The sequence below is a fragment of the Coenobita brevimanus genome, chromosome 4, assembly GCF_032717465.1.
Source record: "Coenobita brevimanus isolate Jiangsu-jjx chromosome 4, ASM3271746v2, whole genome shotgun sequence".
In the NCBI taxonomy this organism is placed as follows: Eukaryota; Metazoa; Arthropoda; class Malacostraca; order Decapoda; family Coenobitidae; genus Coenobita; species Coenobita brevimanus.
In genome coordinates this window covers 36,793,246-36,812,277 of record NC_136957.1, presented here as the reverse complement: position 1 = coordinate 36,812,277, position 19,032 = coordinate 36,793,246, and the positions used below count along the sequence as shown (strand labels likewise).

At 41.5% G+C, this 19,032-nt stretch overlaps 1 protein-coding gene across 1 annotated transcript in view; it reads right to left on the bottom strand.

Annotated features, from left to right (window-relative positions):
• Positions 1-19,032, bottom strand: part of LOC145394762 (uncharacterized) — a 554,034-nt gene that overhangs the window by 445,504 nt on the left and 89,498 nt on the right. The window contains exon 2 of the mRNA XM_080268571.1: positions 3,105-3,223. Within this exon, the coding sequence (XP_080124697.1) occupies positions 3,105-3,171 (67 nt within the window). The 5' untranslated portion in view covers positions 3,172-3,223. The remainder of the gene's footprint in view (positions 1-3,104; positions 3,224-19,032) is intronic.

The window sequence follows — 19,032 nt, the reverse complement described above, 5'->3', positions numbered from 1 at the left end:
GCCCATACAATACAGCCTTCATATAACAAGTTGAAATACCCATTCAGTTCAGCCATGCTATGCTGATTAACTGGGAATAAACCCAGACTGGTAAAAGCAAGTCTGCTTTAAGAGAGGTTTCTGGCTATTACATTCCCATTGATCAGTAAGGCTTGGTCTTGCAGTGGACTTCAAACACTCTGAATAACCACAGTAGCTATAGTATACAGCACAGCACATTATGGCCCAACGGGAAAATGAAAGCCATAAAAAATTTCCTGATGTACATCACACCAGCAGCCACAGAATATTTAGCTTATTACAATAACCAACAGCAAATTCTCAATGCTGTATTCTTGCAAAACGTCTCCGTGCTTTGGAATTAAGTAGTTAGCCAGAGGCTATTTTATATTGGTCACTTTCATTTTATATGGAGTAATTTGTGATAACCTGGTACAGTACTCCATAAAAACTGAATTTCACTGCATGATCTCTACTGCATTCTGGTGACAAGGATACAGGTGCAAAAAGTGACTGATGTGATATTGAAACATGCACACCACATTTAAAACAGTGGCTGATCTAAGAGGAATACAGATGAGAAACAAAGAACGGGCAGGATGAGAAATCCATATGCGAGACAAATGTTGTGAGGGGGAGAGAGAAAGGGGGGACAGAAAATGTGAGACAGTGACAAATGAGACAGGTGTTACAGGTAAAATAAAAAAAGTAAGAACAAGTAAGACAAGGGTTCTCAGAGGGGAAGGTGTGATTCATGCAATTGGAACTATAAGAAAGGGCATAAATACTGAGCCAAATGACACAGGTAATACAGTATACCCAGCAAGGTGTGATTCATGCAATTGGAACTATAAGAAAGGGCATAAATACTGAGCCAAACGACACAGGTAATACAGTATACCCAGCAAGAACAGAAGGAGACAAGAAGCATGAACAAATGACAAAAGGGATGATGAAAAGGGGAGTCAGGACATAAAGTACGAGATGTGCAGCAGGGATAAATGAAAGAGAAGGCATAAAGGTGGGAAAAAAAAAAAAAAAAAAAAAAAGCAAATGGGGAAGAGCAGATGAATCAGGACAGAAAGTGCCATATCACTGCAATGGGCAAACAATGGAGAGGGCAAAACAATTAGACAGAGTGATAAGCAAAACATAACTAAGTTAGGTACAAAGAAAATAGCAGGGATGAATGAGTGAGATATAAAGAAGAACAGATTAGTCAGCAGGGAAAGCATGATATATGCAGCAGGAGCTACTGAGAGATGGCATATCACTGCGACATAAGATTATGACACATGTAACATACTACTGTAATGTGGCAGTAGGACTGGAACAGTAAAAAAAAATAAAAAAAAAATAAGGATACCTGAGAGGAGTGAAGATAAGCAGGAGAGAAAGGTCATAAAGCACATTTGAAGCTAGGGCAAATGAGGGAGAATGAGGTCATAAAAGGGGTGAGATATACAGTAACAAATGAGACATAGATGTAGCTTATTGTTCATGTTGTTGTTCTTGCTTAACTCAAGTCTGTCTGGCTAAGCAGACCTGTCAACCACAGGAATGCAACTGCTTCTGTGATGCCATCCTACAGGTAAGGACTAGTACCAGAACTGTACATACAGTACATGCACTATGTAAGAAACCAGTGCCCCCTTGTGGTATACAGTGCTTTCTCAGGATTGGAACAGGGTCTTTTCCAATATAAGAGGAAGTTTGGCTCCTGGGTGGATACTGCAGCTGCTCCACCCAGGGTACACAGCACAACCAGTAAGCTCCTTATTAAAACCTTATACAAAAAGTATTATGCACAAAGCAACAATAAGCAGGTGGGCCAGGAGAGTTTATGACAGCCATGTACAGTACCCAGTACATCAGGACCTGACAAAAGAGAGGGCATTACAAATGAGAAAAGAGAAAGTGACAGGTGTAAAACGAATGAAAAGCAGTGGGTCAGGTACCGGTAAGAAAGAAGTTGCAGGGTAAAATGAGAGGAGAAGCACAGAGCAGGTGAAACTTACAAGTGGTACACACACACACACACACACACACACACACACACACACACAATATCCAACACGAAGAACAAATAAGAAGGGATACAACAGATGTAACAGAAAATGCAACACTTTAGCAGAAGCAAATGAGTGTGAAGAATTAAAACAAAATAAAAGCTGCACTAAGAAAACTAAGAAGTACAGATTGTAATCTGATTAAGAGGGAGGAGAACAGGTAAAAACAGCAAGACCGCTCAGGGGCAGCATAACAGACAGATGCAACAGACAAGTTAATTAACGGTGGATTAGAGAGGTGGAAAAAGGAGAAATGAGAAAGTAGGAAATTAAAGTAGTCCTGAGAAAGTAAGCATTGAGGTATCACATATGCTACACCAAGAATGAAGAACTGAGACACATGCTACTGAAAGAGAGTCCAGAGGTAACATACTGTACCTGTATAAGGAACAGGAGTAATTAGATCAGGGAAATCAGGGAAAAACTAGTGGTTGAAAAATTATTCACGTAAAACAGTAGCCACAAAAAGAGGACACATATGATCTGACAGACAAGAGATGGGCATATGAAGGCTGGGACTGACTGCATTTGGTGTGAGACATTCAAAAGAAGTAAACACTGTACAGGGAATCTGAAAACGCTACAGAAAAAAAAGACACACAGAGAGGGAAAATATATGGATTAAATGAGAGGGCAAGAAAGTAAATCCAGTTGTAGGAAAAAGTGCACGTTAAAAAAAAAAAAAAAAAAAAAAAAAAAAAAAAAAGTGCACACAGGTAAATATGGACACGAGACAGGTAATGGCAGTCCTCGTTATAAGCAGGAGATTAGTTCTAAAATATAGCAACATTTTACATATAACTGCTACCTGTACTGTATATTAAAGGAAACTGGTTAACTTCACTGGTAGCAATGACACTTTTGTCAGCATTTTTTTTTTTTTTTCTTTTTTACTAGCTGAGGATTTAATGGCAAAAAATTCTGCCTGAAAAGGCAATTTTTCTTAATTTACAAGGATTTAATAGCAAAAAATTCTGCTAAAGATGGCTACTTATACCAAGAACTGGCTTTATATATATGAAGACTGAGACTAACTGTGGTTGGTGGTGGGGGTTGAGTCAGCCTCGTCCTCCTCCCCACCAGTGACCTCTGGGTTCCTCATTGCCGTCCATACTTGGTGACCCACGTACTCACGCAGGTATGGGGGACACTCTCTGTGGACAAAGGTAACAGTAAGTTTTGGTATTATGGCTATTTACAATTGCTACAGCACTTAGTTCATCCAGCTATCATCCAATCCAGAACCGTACTGCCCGTGAAATCCTAAGCATCGGGACCTGGGGCTAGGCTACTTAAGTCCTGCCATTTAAGGCAATAGTGGCCAGTCACATTTCCTTGAGGGGTATCATGCAAGATGTTGTTGTTGTCCTACACCAGTCTGTCGGATCAAGTAGACCCATCAACCACAGGCAAGCAACTGCCCCTGCACCATCATCCCATACAGTGAACTAAGATGCACTTTTTCAACTTCATATACTATATTACCAACAGCTACAAAGTAATTATCATCATCGTCATCAATCCCAGTTAGCCCCATATGAACAGACACAGAGGCCCTAGGCAGCCTGTAGCATACAACCTTACATGATATAAAATCATCCAATTGTGGTCTTTGTAATCTTACATAAAATTAAGTATCATGAAGTTTTCATAAATTTCCTTCAGGTTCACTGAAAGAGCTACAGGAACAGAAGCATAAATGTTACCAATGTATAAGAGAGCTGTCTTCAAACCTCTTTTTGAAGATTGAATGGAATATTTTCAGAAGAGGTCCATTTAATAAATTATAACTGTAACGACAATTATGTTACAAAAGACTGTATAATTCATTTCAGACACCCAAATTCAGTGGAAATGACATGTGATTCAAAAGCACTCAGGTTTGTCGATGCCTGCAGTCGAGTCCTATTAAAGGCAATGAGTCGATTTTGTCTTGAAACTAATTTGTCCCCAAGTCATTTCAGTTAGTTAGGTTACATTAAATTGTCAGATTTGGTTGAATCTGGTTAGGTTACATTAAGCTGTGTTAGGTTTGGTCAGATCATATTAGATTAGGCTAGATTAGTTGGGACAAACGATGTAATGGACTGACTTTGAAGCTGAACCAACTTGAAAGTCTGAAATGGCAGATTGCCACTTGCCATGGTTTGCATGTAAAACTTCAAGATGTATAGTTGATATCTTCAATATTACACTTTTCTATATCTTTTTAAAGCTATCACAGTGATAATTAAGTTATACTGTAGTTTACTACGAAAAAATAATGGAATTACTGGTACTTTAGTTTTGGACATCTGGGGAATTTAAAATATTAACCCTCCCCAATCATTAGATCTCCTTACCTGGAGTATTTTGAACTGCTGAACACACAATCGTAAATGAATAATAGCGTCGTAAATGAATTTACAAATTTTTTCCATGTTTCAGGCAGGCATGGGCTCATGTCTAAAATGCACAATGGAAACAGTTTTTTTTTTTTTTTTCACCAGCTGATTGGTGCTTTTGTTTCCATCTCCACCAATCTCAGGTCAGCATAACTTGCAGTCACTTCGCACCTGATTTTGAATTTCAGTAGCTACTGTATCAGGATGGCATCTCTGTGCTCTGCCTGTGAAAATGATTGCTTTTCAGTAATTTCAAAATTACACGGAGATAATGTTGAAACTATTAAGTTTTTAAAACATCACTTTGTTCTGCCACCCCTGGTAATCTGTAAAAACTATAAAAAGCCGTGTTCCTTCAGGGACGATAAACATATCTGGTTTTGTGGTCATAGCACCCCATTCAGAACACGAAAATGAGAAGAAACGTCAACTACCACATGTCTGATTTTAAGGGTACTGTACTTTCATCGACAGTATGCACTTAACAACCTGGAAACTTATTTTATTTGTGAATCACTGGCTGCAAAAGTTATGGGCCCATCACACAGTAATCAAGTGGTTGAAAGTTTCGTTTGCCACGAGTGTGGACTGGCGGAGTTTTTGTTCAGAAATTACTGAGTACTGGTTTGACCATCAAGACTCAATTGGAGGCCCTGGTGTCATTGTTAAAATCGACGAAACCCACTTTGGAAAAAGAAAGTATGACAAAGATCGCTTTCTGAGTGGTACAGTACTGTATTTGGGTTTTTGGCAGGATCATGAGGGTCTCGAAAATTTGTTTTGTTGTGTCATTGGTGGAGCCTTTAAGTAGAAAGCGAGACACAGTGACCTTGATTTATATACCTAATAACGCAGTATATACTGTACGTCCAGGCACGGCCATCGTTAGTGATAAGTAGGCAGTCTACAGCAGCATCCAGAACCATGGCTACGAACACCAAGTGATTAATCACTATGAAAATTTTGTTCATCCTTCAGATGCGGTATTCATACTCAGAACACTGAATGACTGTGTAGGGACCAGCAAGAATGGGTGATGCGGCCTGGGCTTCGATCAGTGTACTTTAAGCAGAATCTGGCACGAAATGCATTCATTTCGAAGTTCCCTGAGGACCAGCTCCTACACCAATTCTTTATCACCGCAAGTCATGTGTACCCTCCACAGACAGCAGCCACTAAAACCAATGCCTAACAATGTTGATGACCAAGATGACACAAACTCTGAATAAGGTAAGCAGAACGTTCGATTACTTTAGGTACGGTTAGGTCAGGTTAGCAATTTTGGTTGGACATACAAACTATGCTTTTCCAATGGTTTTTTGTGTCTTCTGAACGATTTCAATCATCATTTCTATTTGAAATTGTTACTTTTGAGATTTTCCCCCTAGGAAAACCCCCAGGTGGAGAGGAGGGGAAAAAAAAAATCACAAAAATTGTGATTTCTGATAGAAATGGTCAAAATCGTCCAAACACCGGAAAATAAATCCGGATATGTCCAAAACTAAAAATTTACCAAAATAGTAACCATATATTCTACGCATGGGAGCTCTCCTGCAGTTTCACAGATTCAATGAAGTCTCCACTCGTCAACACTGTAAATGACACCAAACTTTTCTATTAACCCAGCAGGATCTGTGCAATAAACCAAATCATCTTCTTGTATAAAATATCAGAGCAAACTTTTTTCTCGGTTCCAGTGCCCGAAGAAAGAAGTGCCAAGCTCTAATAAATTTTTGGATTTAAGTCTGAACCTTAAAAGCTAAGACTCCTTGCCAAGGCTGTAGTCTCTCACCAGACCACTTAGTTCAAGCTGAGAAAAGCTTGAGGTTGTGTGTTATCGCTACCACACTGCAAGTCTACATCATTGCTATTGCCACAGCTTTCTTGATCAGAGCTACTGTGTGTTTTCAAGTTTTTCAGATGGCACTGGGACAGGTATATCTGGTACACAAGCAACAGGTCAAAGGTTGATGGGGGGTTTGGATTTAAAAAATTTATATTCTTAGTGTTGTATCCTTTAACATTTGGGTACATGTGCAAAAAGTACCAATCATTACTGATTCTTCGGCTTCCTCCACATCACTGAAACTTCAAAGCTAAAACATTTCTAGTCCCATTAGTCAACTGCCTTAGGTCTTCATCACAAGTACTGGAGACTTTATGAGGTGCCCAAAATTTGTCCTGGCCTCCGAGTTTCACTCCCAAGAATGCAGAGTATGCTTCATTGACAAAATCTAATCTCTCTATTGCTTCCTTATGACAAATTCAATACAGATATAACAGAAAATGTCCGGCCACTTAACACAACCTCATGTAGACACTGCCTGATGAACTACAGCAGACTCCGCAACAAATAATAAGGCACAATGAACTCTACAAAAATTAATCTAGGGGAAAACCTTACCACACAGGAACGACGATTGCAAGTCTTCTTACAATGTCATGATCTGGAAAGTAATTTTATTACAGTATGCAACACTGACAATTGTTTGGTTACTACTGACTACAAAATGTGAAGTTGAAAACTAAAATATGTCTGTACTATGGTATTTAAGCTGCCACTTACCTCGTGTCTCCATGTGAACCGACTAGACGCGTTGATTACCTAACCGACCATCTCACTTACGGGACGCATCAGTGCATCAAACATTCAAATCTACAGGAAACCTAACGAGACACCCTAACTTAACCTGGCTTATCCTATGTGGGGGCTTCGTTTCCCTTAGACCCTGATTCTGACCACCTAGGACTCACTTAACCTAATCTTGAGTCCTCGAATATCTACCAGGCCAATGTCCTGTGTGTACAAGCTTACAAAACCTAATTTAATCTATCATAATCTAAATTATCCTAAATGATATGGAGAGTAATTTTAATACAGTATGCAACACTGATAGTTGTCTGATTATTACAGACTACTAAATGTGTAATTTAAAAACTAATATATGCATATTTTAAGGTACAAGAAGCTGTCACTCACCTCACGTCTTTTCATCCACCGACTATACGGAGAGTTGCTTACGGAACAGACCATCTTACGGGACGCGTCAGTGCATCAAATATTCCATCTATTGGAAACCTCATGAAACACCCTAAATTTAACCTAGCTTATCCTATGTGGGGGCTTCGCTTCCCACAGACCCTGATTCCGGCCACATAAGACGTACATAAATCCTTCTAATATCCCCATACTTTATGTAAATAACTTAGAACAGGATATTAACCACCCATATCCAAAAATAGCCAGGGAAGTGATGTTTGGGAGCTTCCTTAAGCGACGAGACTACGAATCCAGTAAAAGTTAACCACACCCAAACTGAATGTCCGATCAGATCTAAGGCAAGATGTAACCTGGCATACTTCTTTGTTTCCCCATCCATACCTTTCTCACCAACTGATATGTTCAATCCTATGATAAGGCAGATAAAAGTGCCACATTCACGTTTAGATCCGTAAGTTAATAAGAGAAACTGGCTATATTGTGAGACAGGCCAGAATCTGATCAGTTTAAAAATTTCGGGGGTCTATTTCAAAATCTAATTCGGTGAACAAACCGTAGCCAACGTAATACTAAAATTTAAGTGATTTTTTAATTCACCGTAAGGAAATTTATAAGAAACAGGTATAACTTGAACTTTAAAAACCTGTATAATTCTGAACTTCCCATTTTCACAGCAACCAATTTCACTTTTACTGACACCAGATAATTTTGTTCACCCGAGCGGAATTACAGCAATGAACTTGTGATATATGGTGGTTATCATCCACTCGCGTGATGTAAAGTTGCCTACTTCTTCCTTCACCTTCATCATTCTATTTCTGTGTCTGCCTTCTCTTCCTAATTCTCACTTTCTTTCCTGTCACTATTTACTACTCTTCTATCCACTTCAGTTGGCTCTACACTAAGTGACAAGTCTAATGGTTTCCTGAAACCTAGGAAACCATGTACAACGCAGGGCTGTAGCTGTATAACCAGATCAAGTGGTGATGCGAAGCCTTCTAAGATGCCCCTGTTAACTGAGTGGAGATGTACAAATGCGGCATCCACTCGGGAACCAAATCTGGACACTTTTCTCTGGGATGAGGCTGTCAACTGTGGTTCACTGCATGGGACGGCCCTACAGGGGTGGTGGACTGTCTGTGGCTGATGGTTCTGCTGGGCCACAAGATTGCGGCTGATCAACAACAGCAGCAGCAGTCAACTAAATACATCGGACTTCAACCTTCTGCTGATACGGACGCACTTGGGTATTTCAGGCTCACATTAAAATTATTTCACAGTAGATGAACATACGTATCAACACCGGCAGTAGCTGTAGGCCCAGGCACTGATAAAAAATAACAACCTCTCTCTCTCCCAGATTCAACTGAAACATAAAACCTGTGGACTGCAAGCTTAAGGTGCTACTCTACTGCACTTCGCCATCCTCCTTTTATGGACGGAGTACCTGAGGGACGTTTGTATATCCTGAGAGATGACCCGTCCGGTTATATTCATGCCACCACGTGAAGGCGTCCCTCTCCAGTACCACAAGCGCTCAAGTATTTCGTTCAGATTCACACTATCTTTTGTTCAGAGGTGAGAAATCCAAAGTAAACTGTTCAGGAGCCAGATTACTTGCTCAATCCTACCAGATGAGGATTAAAGACTATCACACGCTTAAGCCATTTGTGTGTGTGTGTGTGTGTGTGTGTGTGTGTGTGTGTGTGTGTGTGTGTGTGTGAAATCATAGGAATTATACTCCTTTTACACTAACTTGGCACAGATTTTCGTCCTTTTGCGGCTCATTTTACGTAGCACAGTACTATAAACAAACAATACTACGACCCTGCATCCGTTCCATAGCACTTCCTCGTGACTGGCATTATAAGTGTACCCTCGTGTGAAGCAACTCAGCAAAGGAGGTGGAGATGGCAATTTGAGGCCAAGTTAAGAGTAGAAAGAGTATAGTGCCATTACCTTTCTACATTAACCTTTTTATTTCGGTATATTCTTGTTAAACCAGACGAATTTACTCAGCTTAGGAGGCCCATTGGAGTGAGTTAGCCAGAGAGAATTTACGTAACACAATTTCCTTTTCTCAAGTACCCCCTCTATCCTCAGGCCATTTTCTTTTCTTTGGGGGGGAGGGACTTCCGGAAAGGGACGGGTTGACGAGAGAGAGAGAAAGAGAGAGAGAGAGAGAGAGAGAGAGAGAGAGAGAATATAAGGAGTGCCCTAACCTGTACCCACTTTAAGGCGGGGCAACACACCCAGAATAAGGCGTCTTAACCCCTTCACTACGAGGATGGATTTCTCTATATTTATTCTACCTACCTCATCGCCATTTTATTTTCATTGTTATTTTTATTTTATATTTAGGGCATCGTAGTGAAGGGGTAGGACAGTATATCAATAAAACTTCAGTACAATGATCTATTTATCTTGCTCTCAAGACGGTTCTATTAAATTATGGGGTAAATAATTCGATAAACATAACAAAAATGCAATAATTGTTTTTTTTAAATATGCATCTACTGATCCCTATGTGTAATTAACTTATATATTTGGCTTAAAAACCACGCCACTTTAGTCAAATATACTGAAAAATAGTAGTAGTATCAATAATAATAATAATAATAGTAATAATAGTAGTAGTAGTAGTAATAGTAATAGTAGTAGTAGTAGTAATAGTAGTAGTAGTAGTAATAGTAGTAGTAGTAGTAATAATAATAATAATAATAATAATAATAATAATAAATAAATGAATAATCAGGTGCAGCAACTACTCATCCTCCGTCCTCCCCTCCCTCTCACCCCTCCCCCTCCCCCTTCCCCTTCCCCTCCCTCTCACCCCCTCCCCCTCACCTCTTCACCTCTCAATGGATGACGTCATACTCAGCATCTGACTCACCCACACCGCTACATACACACACACACACACACACACACACACACACACACACACACACACACACAAGCCATTCCCCCTTCTGCGCAACATTCATCATCATCACCACCACCACCACCACCACCATCATCATCATCAACACCCTAGCCTGACTTCGACTTCATTATTACCCTATGGCGTATTAATTATTATTATCATTATTATTATTATTATTATTATTATTATTATTACCCTAAGCCGACCTCTACTTCATCATTACATTTTCCTACACCGAAATTGTCATCACCACTACCACCATCATTCTCTCTCTCTCTCTAATTCAAAATAAATTTTCTTTTCAGGTTACACTATGATAGTCTCTATTCTCCTTTCACACTTTCCTGTAAAATGTCCACGCCAGTTTTTCTATACGGCGTGGTGTTCTTTCTGACTTTTTCCTGCCGGCTTCGGCTGGAGGGTTTGGAGGGCGGGGGAGAGCCTTCTTCTTTGCTATCCTTATCTCATTCTAGTAGTTCAGTTACTCTTCTAGGAGCTGCCTAGCATGGGCCAACCGGCCTACTGCAGTTATCCTCTCTTCTTATGTTCTCTCTCTCTCTCTCTCTCTCTCTCTCTCTCCCATACTCACAAACACCCAAGTCACTTCCTTCTGCGCATTAAAGACACCCTCATGCTCATCTTAAGTCCCTCGCACCTCCTCCTGCCTCCAAGACATACATACATACATACATCAACATACATGCATAAATAAAATGTACATACATACAAAAGGATACATACATAACATACAGATACATTCACATTCATACAAACTACTACTACTGCTACTACTACTACTACGACTACTACTACCACCACTCCTATTACTACTACTACTACTACTACTACTACTACTACTCTCACCACCACTCCTACTACTATTACAACTACTACTACAACCACTATCACCAACGTCACTACTAAAATGATCAATGATAACATTTCGCCTCACACACACACACACACACACACACACACACACACACACACACACACACAGACCATCCACTCACCCAATTAAAGCAAGTTCATTTCCACCTTATTTTTCATTACCCTCATTATCACACATCTCCGTGGACAGGACGCCTCATTTCTATCTACTTATCTCTTCCTGTGTCTATCTATTTATTGCCAGACGCTTTATTCCAGTAAGGGGTGGCCAAAAACAAATCGCCTCCATGTCGCCCTGTCCCCCGCCATTTCACTGCCTTGCTCCCAGTTCACACACCCCTCTCTCATATACCTCTCCACTCCATCCCTCCATCTCATGCATGGCCTCCCCTTACCCCTCCACCTCACTCACATACACTCTCCTCGTTAGTCTCTCACTCTCATATCTCTATTCTTTATTTAGGCAGATAAAAGTGAATGGATCTTTACTTTTTACTTTACTGTGGTAATTATTACTGATCTCCGTGAAAACATGACTCACTTTTTCTTCTCCCTGTTATATCATTTACTTCAGTTGCATAAAAATACATCTTATGGCTACACAGTATTACTCTCTCTCTCTCTCTCTCTCATGTTTTTCCTAATTGTCTGTTTGTCTTTCGTTCTTCTTCTTCCTCTTGTGTTATGTTATTTGCTTTCTGTTTTACTCCTCTCTCTCTCTCTCTCTCTCTCTCTCTCTCTCTCTCTCTCTCTCTCTCTCTCTCCCTCCGTTCTTCTTCCTCTTGTGTTACGTTATTTGCTTTGTTTTACTCCTCTCTCTCTCTCTCTCTCTCTCTCTCTCCCCCTCATCTCCGTAAATAAGATGACTCACTTCTCCCCACACATACATTCATTCCTCACCACTACACACAACAACATTCCCTACACATTCTACATTATTATTTATCCACGTGAAATAAATGAGTTAGTGAGCCCTCTCTCTTGATTAAAACATTATTCATTTTTGTTTATTTTTAGGCAGTATGATTTAACTTTATATATATAGGATAATTTTATGTGATTATCCTAACCTCATCATTCAAAGCCTAATTCCCACCTCGTCATCACCAGCATTATCACCATCATCATCATCATCAATATCATCATCATCATTATCATCGTTAATATCATCATAAATATCATCATCATCATCAGTATCATCATCATTACTATCATCATCATCATCATTATCCCACTCCGTATTCCCTGCAACAAGGTGAAGGTAGGGCAAGATTCAGAAACTGTGTGTGTGTGTGTGTGTGAGAGAGAGAGAGAGAGAGAGAGAGAGAGAGAGGAGGGGGCAGGACAACTATCAAGGAGCATGCACGTAAAACGACCAAATAATTCAAATCTTCAAATAAAAATAACGTAACAATTATGAACGAACCCAAAAAACGCATTATTATTATTATTATTATTATTATTATTATTATTATTTTTACCTGATAAATTCTCAACATTCCCTTTGTTACATACGGATAATTGTACTTTATTTTTATTTTCACCGTTTATGCATTTAATTTACGGTCTTGCAGTAAAGGTATGAGTGTCCTATGCTAAGCTATGATAATTCCTGCTATGCTAAGCCCTGATAATTCCCACCCTAGTGATAATAAAGAATAATACCACTCCCTCCACCCTCTCTTCTGGCATACCGCTAGTGCCTCCCTTCCTCCCCCACCACCACCACCACCAAAGCTTTCACTGGTAAGGTTGAAAAGGTCGCGGGGGTGGGTGGCTCTCTCTCTCTCTCTCTCTCTCTCTCTCTCTCTCTCTCTCTCTCTCTCTCTCTCTCTCAAGATGGGTGCGTCTCCATCCTTCACAGCTTTCTCTCTTGCTTTCTGCCACGTTCTCTCTCTCTCTCATATGCAAGGAGGTACGCACTCATGCACGTGTGTGCATAGGCACACGGGCACGTACCGTAGGCGCGAGGGCGCACACACACATACAGTACACATGCACAGCGAGCGCGCGCACACACACACACACACACACATGCAGTATAAAATTCTCTCTCTCTCTCTCTCTCTCTCTCTCTCTCTCTCTCTCTCCACAGCTTTCTCCCTTTTTTCTCTCCCACAGTTTCCTTCTTGAGACAAGCATTTCCGTTTTCTTCCTTGTGCCAAATTCCTTTCAAAATACGGTGTAGAATGCGACTCTCTCTCTCTCTCTCTCTCTCTCTCTCTCTCTCTCTCTCTCTCTCTCACTACTACTACTACTACAAGACAACTACATAGTGTAATATGGAAATAAATAGCTGAGAAAAAGGTGCAACGACAGGAAGGTATAAAATGAAAATAAGTCGCCATGAAAGAGGAATTACGAAGCTTCTTATGTAACCTAGAATACAGCACTGACACACACCAGCAAAGAAAATACAGCATTCCCACTTTCCCCCTACACTATCCTCCCCCTCCACACACCTCACCACAATCTACACTCACGCAAATACAACCAATACACCCCTTCCATATTCAATACACATCCACCTTCCTACATACACCCACACCCTACTCTCACAATACAGCATTTCCCACACTCGCTCCCTACACTATCCTCCCCCTCCACACATCCCTTCACAATCTACACGCGCAAAAACACCCAATACACCCTTTCCATATTCATACACATACACCTCTCTATATACACCCACTCCCTACTCTCACAATACACCATCCCCACTGGCCCCCTACACCATCCTTCCCCTTCAAACACTTCTTCAAAATCTACACTCACGCACACACATCCAATACACCCCTCCCCCTTCCACATTCAACACACATACAGCTCCCCACATACACCCACTCCCTACTCTCACAATACAGCACTCCCACTCACCCCCTACACTACCCTCCTCCTCCACATACCTCTTCATAATCTAGACTGACGCATACAACCAATACACCCCTTCCACATTCAATATACATCACCTCCCTACATACACCCACTCCCTACTCTCACAATACAGCATTTCCCACACTCGCTCCCTACACCATCCTTCCCCTCCACACATCCAATACAATACCTTCCACTTTCACATGCACCCCTCTCGTTTCACACAACTCTTCCACAACTGTCCATGAGTAGGGATGATTTTGGCTATGTCCTTCCCTCAGTGGAGAGTTCAAAATGGTAGTGAGCTTTATATGGACCGGGAGAGTTAAGGAAGCTCCCTAACACTATTTCCTAAGCGACTTATTCTGCCTATCGCTCCTTACTATCCCCATCTGTAAATCATTCCAGTGACATTTTCAGCATTACCGAGATATAACCTGATATCAACCAGCCGTACCCAAAAATAAATCGCTACGGAAGAGGTGTTAGGGAGCACAGACCCAGATAACACTAACCCAGGCTGCGGTTAAGACAGCGGGGTTAATAAGATGTGGTTAACAGTGAGTCATGGGAGGGGGGGAGGGGGAGAGAAACAAAAAAGAATTAGGAGGAAGGAGGGAGGGAGGGAAAAGAAGTGAGGGAGAATGGGGGCGAGGGAGGGAAGAGTGAGAGAGGGGAGAGAAAGGGGCGAGGGAGGGAAGAGTGAGAGAGGGGAGAGAAAGGGGCGAGGGAGGGAAGAGTGAGAGAGGGGAGAGAAAGGGGCGAGGGAGGGAAGAGTGAGAGAGGGGAGAGAAAGGGGCGAGGAAGGGAAGAGTGAGAGAGGGGAGCGAAAGGGGCGAGGGAGGGAAGAGGGGAGGAGGAAAGAGAAAGGGGGTTAAGGAAGGCAGAAAGGGTGAAAGAGGGAAAAGGGGGTGAGGGAGGGGAAAAGGGGTGAGGGAGGGAGAAAGGGCGAGGGAGGGAAAAGGGGTGAGGGAGGGAAAAGGGGTGAGGGAGGGAAGAGAAAAGGGGTGAGGGAGGGAAGGGAAAAGGGGTGAGGGAGGGAAAAGGGGTGAGGGAGGGAAGAGGAAAGGGGTGAGGGAGGGAAGAGGAAAGGGGTGAGGGAGGGAGGAGTCTGGCCAGAGGGGATGCGTGAAAAAGGACGCGTGGAAAAAAAACACAAAAAATCGCAACTGCCTTTTTTTTTTTTTACAAGAATATACCATACCATAATTATTATATCAGTACCTAGGTCAATTTTGCTGCTTTAGTCTCTCTCTCTCTCTCTCTCTCTCTCTCTCAATACGTCAATGGAGGATTAGCGGAGATTGACTAGCGAAATTGCAAAATAATAATAAAAATAATAATAATAATAATAATAATAATAAATAATAATAAAATATTGTTCTTTACGTTGTAGTTTGGGTATTATTTGGCAGTTACCCCTAAAAGAAAACGGGATCATGTAAGTAAAGCACACACACACACACACACACACACACACACACACACACACACACACACACACACACACACACACACTCAATTTAATCCCTCCACTCCATACCAGTAACACCAATAATTCCTACCTCAGGGGGCTTACTACTTAGATGATGATGATGATGATGATGATGATGATGATGATACCTAGTGAAATACATATGGTACTTGTGTGTGTGTGAGAGAGAGAGAGAGAGAGAGAGAGAGAGACTGCATGACGCTGGCCTGATAGTCTTTTGTCCCTTAAACGTTTAATAGGTCATGCATGCTTAGTGGAAAGTGGCCTCTCTCTCTCTCTCTCTCTCTCTCTCTCTCTCACACACACACACACACACACACACACACACACACACACACACACACACACAGGAACCTCTACACCCCAAACACAGCAAAGCAAAAGTGTGTGGAACAGTGAAAGGAGACTAGTGGTAGTAACAAACAGATAGATACATAGAAAGACAGACAGACTGACAGAGTAGATAGATAGATAGGATAGATAGATACATAGATAGATAGATAGACAGACAGATAACGTAGATAGATAGACAGATAGATAAATAAGTGACAATGTTCATTATATGTATCTCAAGTAACCCCACACAGACCCAAGCAAGGAAGTGATAGATAAACAGATAGATAGATAGACAGATAGATACAGTAGAAGTCGATAAATAGACAGTGATATAGGAAGACATTGGTAAAGATATACAAATGCTTATGGAGAGAGAGAGAGAGAGAGAGAGAGAGAGAGAGAGAGAGAGAGAAGAGAGAGAGAGAGAGAGAGAGAGAGAGAGAGAGAGAGAGAGGTCTCCCCCAAAGCTTATTAAAACTATCTATAAATAATACGAAAAAAAAAGTCGGATGGAAAATAAACCGCCGAGGCAAATGCGCTACGAACAAGGCAGGGGGTCAAACACAGCCCGAGTTTCACCTGCAGGGGGGTGGGGAAGGGGGAGGGGGGAGAGGAGAGAAGGGAGGAAGAAGGTGGGGAAGGAGGAAGGGGGAAGGGATGGGGGAGTGAAAAGAACTTACACATTGGGAGGGGAGGGGGAGGGGGAGAAGTGAAAGGGAGGGAGGGGGAGGGGGAAGGGAAGAAGTGAAAGGGAGGGAGAGGGAGGGGGAGAAGTGAAAGGGAGGGAGAGGGAGGGGGAAGGGAAGAAGTGAAAGGGAGGGAGAGGGAAGGGGAGGAGATGGGGAGGAGGAAAGAGGGAAGCAAAGGTAGGGGAGAAAGGAAGGCAGAAGAGATGGAGAAGAGGGAAGGGATGACGAAGGGAAAGGAGAGGCAAGGGAGGGGGAGAGGGAAAGGAGGGAGAGGGAGGGAGGGATGGGGAGGGAGGGGAGAGAGCTTCCACCCCCCACCCCACTTTCAATGCAAGATATTTCCCTGCAGGAGTGTGTTGCATTCCGCTCGGCCTGTCAATGTTGCAAATACCCCCTGAGGTGCTGTCTCTCTCTCTCTCTCTCTACGATTTTTACCCCTTCACAGTGATGATCTGACTCTCTCTCTCTCTCTCTCTTTCTCTCTCTCTCAGCACTCGCAGGCGGGGAACTCACACTGACAAGATCCTGACCAAAGACAACTACTACACTTTATCTTCTTATCTTCACTATCTATTCTTTCAGGTAGGCTGGATTCCTCGGCTTATAAATATGAAGAATAAAAAAATAAATAAAATATGAATCCAATAATAAAACGAAAAACAATAACAACAACAACAAAAGCTTAAGTCGCCGGATGGAAGAGGTTAAGGGAAAGAAAGAATAGCCTTGGTAATTTTCAGTATATAAAGTGATGTTGCTTATATATTTATTTTAATGCATAGTAACCCTCTATTTTATTATTATTATTATTATTATTATTATTATTATTATTGTTATTATTATTATTATTATCATTACTACTACTACTATTACTACTTCTACCGCTACTACTACTATTATTATTATTGTTATTATTACTATCATTATTATTATTATTATTATTATTATTATTATTATTATTATCATCCTTCTGCCTATGGGTAACTTTACACTCCCTCTTCTGTCTTTCCTTCATTCTTTCCTTTCCTTATGCCTGTGGGTGACTCTACACTGAGTGACAAGCCAAATGGTTTCCTGTACATCAGGAAACCATTTACTACGCTGGGTGGTAACCATATAACCAAATTTTGGCGCCTGGTGGTTTAGTGGGTAATTATTGCGTTCCAATCGGATTGAGCTGGTGAAGGTTTATATCCAAGGGGTGGTTGGAGTTGATTGCTCATGTAATGCCACTCGGGGATGAGTGAGGCTGGTCACTCTCATCTTAAATGTCGGGACCAACTGCCTAGCCCCGGGCTCCTACGCTCCTCATGGGGCAATGTAGGATTGGATGATGGATGATGATGATGATGATTATTATTATTATCATTATTATTATTACAAATACTACTACTACTATTATTATTATTATTATTATTGTTATTATTATTATTATTACGCAGGAGGGGAAAGTTTGGTGGTTTCTTGTTTGACGTGTAAGTCCTTGACCCCTCGTGGAAAAAGGAAAAAAAACGTGTGTGTGTGTGTGTGTGTGTGTGTGTGTGTGTGTGTGTGTGTGTGTGTGTGTGTGTGTGTAAAAGAGAGAGAGAGAGAGAGAGAGAGAGCGTATATACAGTAAGAATGCATATATATAGATACAAACCCAGATAGATATATACATAGAACCAGATAAACAGACACACAGACAGACAGGTAGATACAGATATTTAGATAGATAAGCCTACAGTAGATAGAGACATTAATAGATAGATAGACAAATAGATAAACTTACATAACAATTCACATCCTTATTTCTAACATACAGGGGAGGGAAGGGGAGGGGAGGAGAGGGGAGGGGAGGGGAGGGGAGGGGAGGGAAGGGAAGGGGAAGTAAATAGGACAGAGTGGCATTCTTGCAGTGGTTTGGGGAGGGGGGAGATTGGGGAGTTTGACGGGGAGGGGGGAGAAAGAAGGGGGGAATTTGACGGAGGAGGGGGAGAGGAAGGACGAGATGCAGTGACCCATTTCTTACACCCGTGCTTGTCTTGCGGGTGTCTCAAGAAGCATCAGCATTCTTGACGGAAATACAAGGTTAGGGACCGCCACTTAGCGCCCTCTCTGTCTGTCTGTCTGTCTCTCTCTCTCTCTTTCTCTCTCTCTACTATACGTGTTCATTTACATACCTGTCTACCTGTCCAACTAATTACACGTGTATTAAAGTGCATGTCTACCTGTCAGCCGTAACCCCTTCATTTCAGCGACGCAATTACATGTCTATCAATCTATCTACCCATCAATATGTCTGTATTTGCCGGGGAAAAAGTTCTCTCTCTCTCTCTCTCTCTCTCTCTATGCCTATCCATCCAGCTGAATGCTGATATAGGAGTA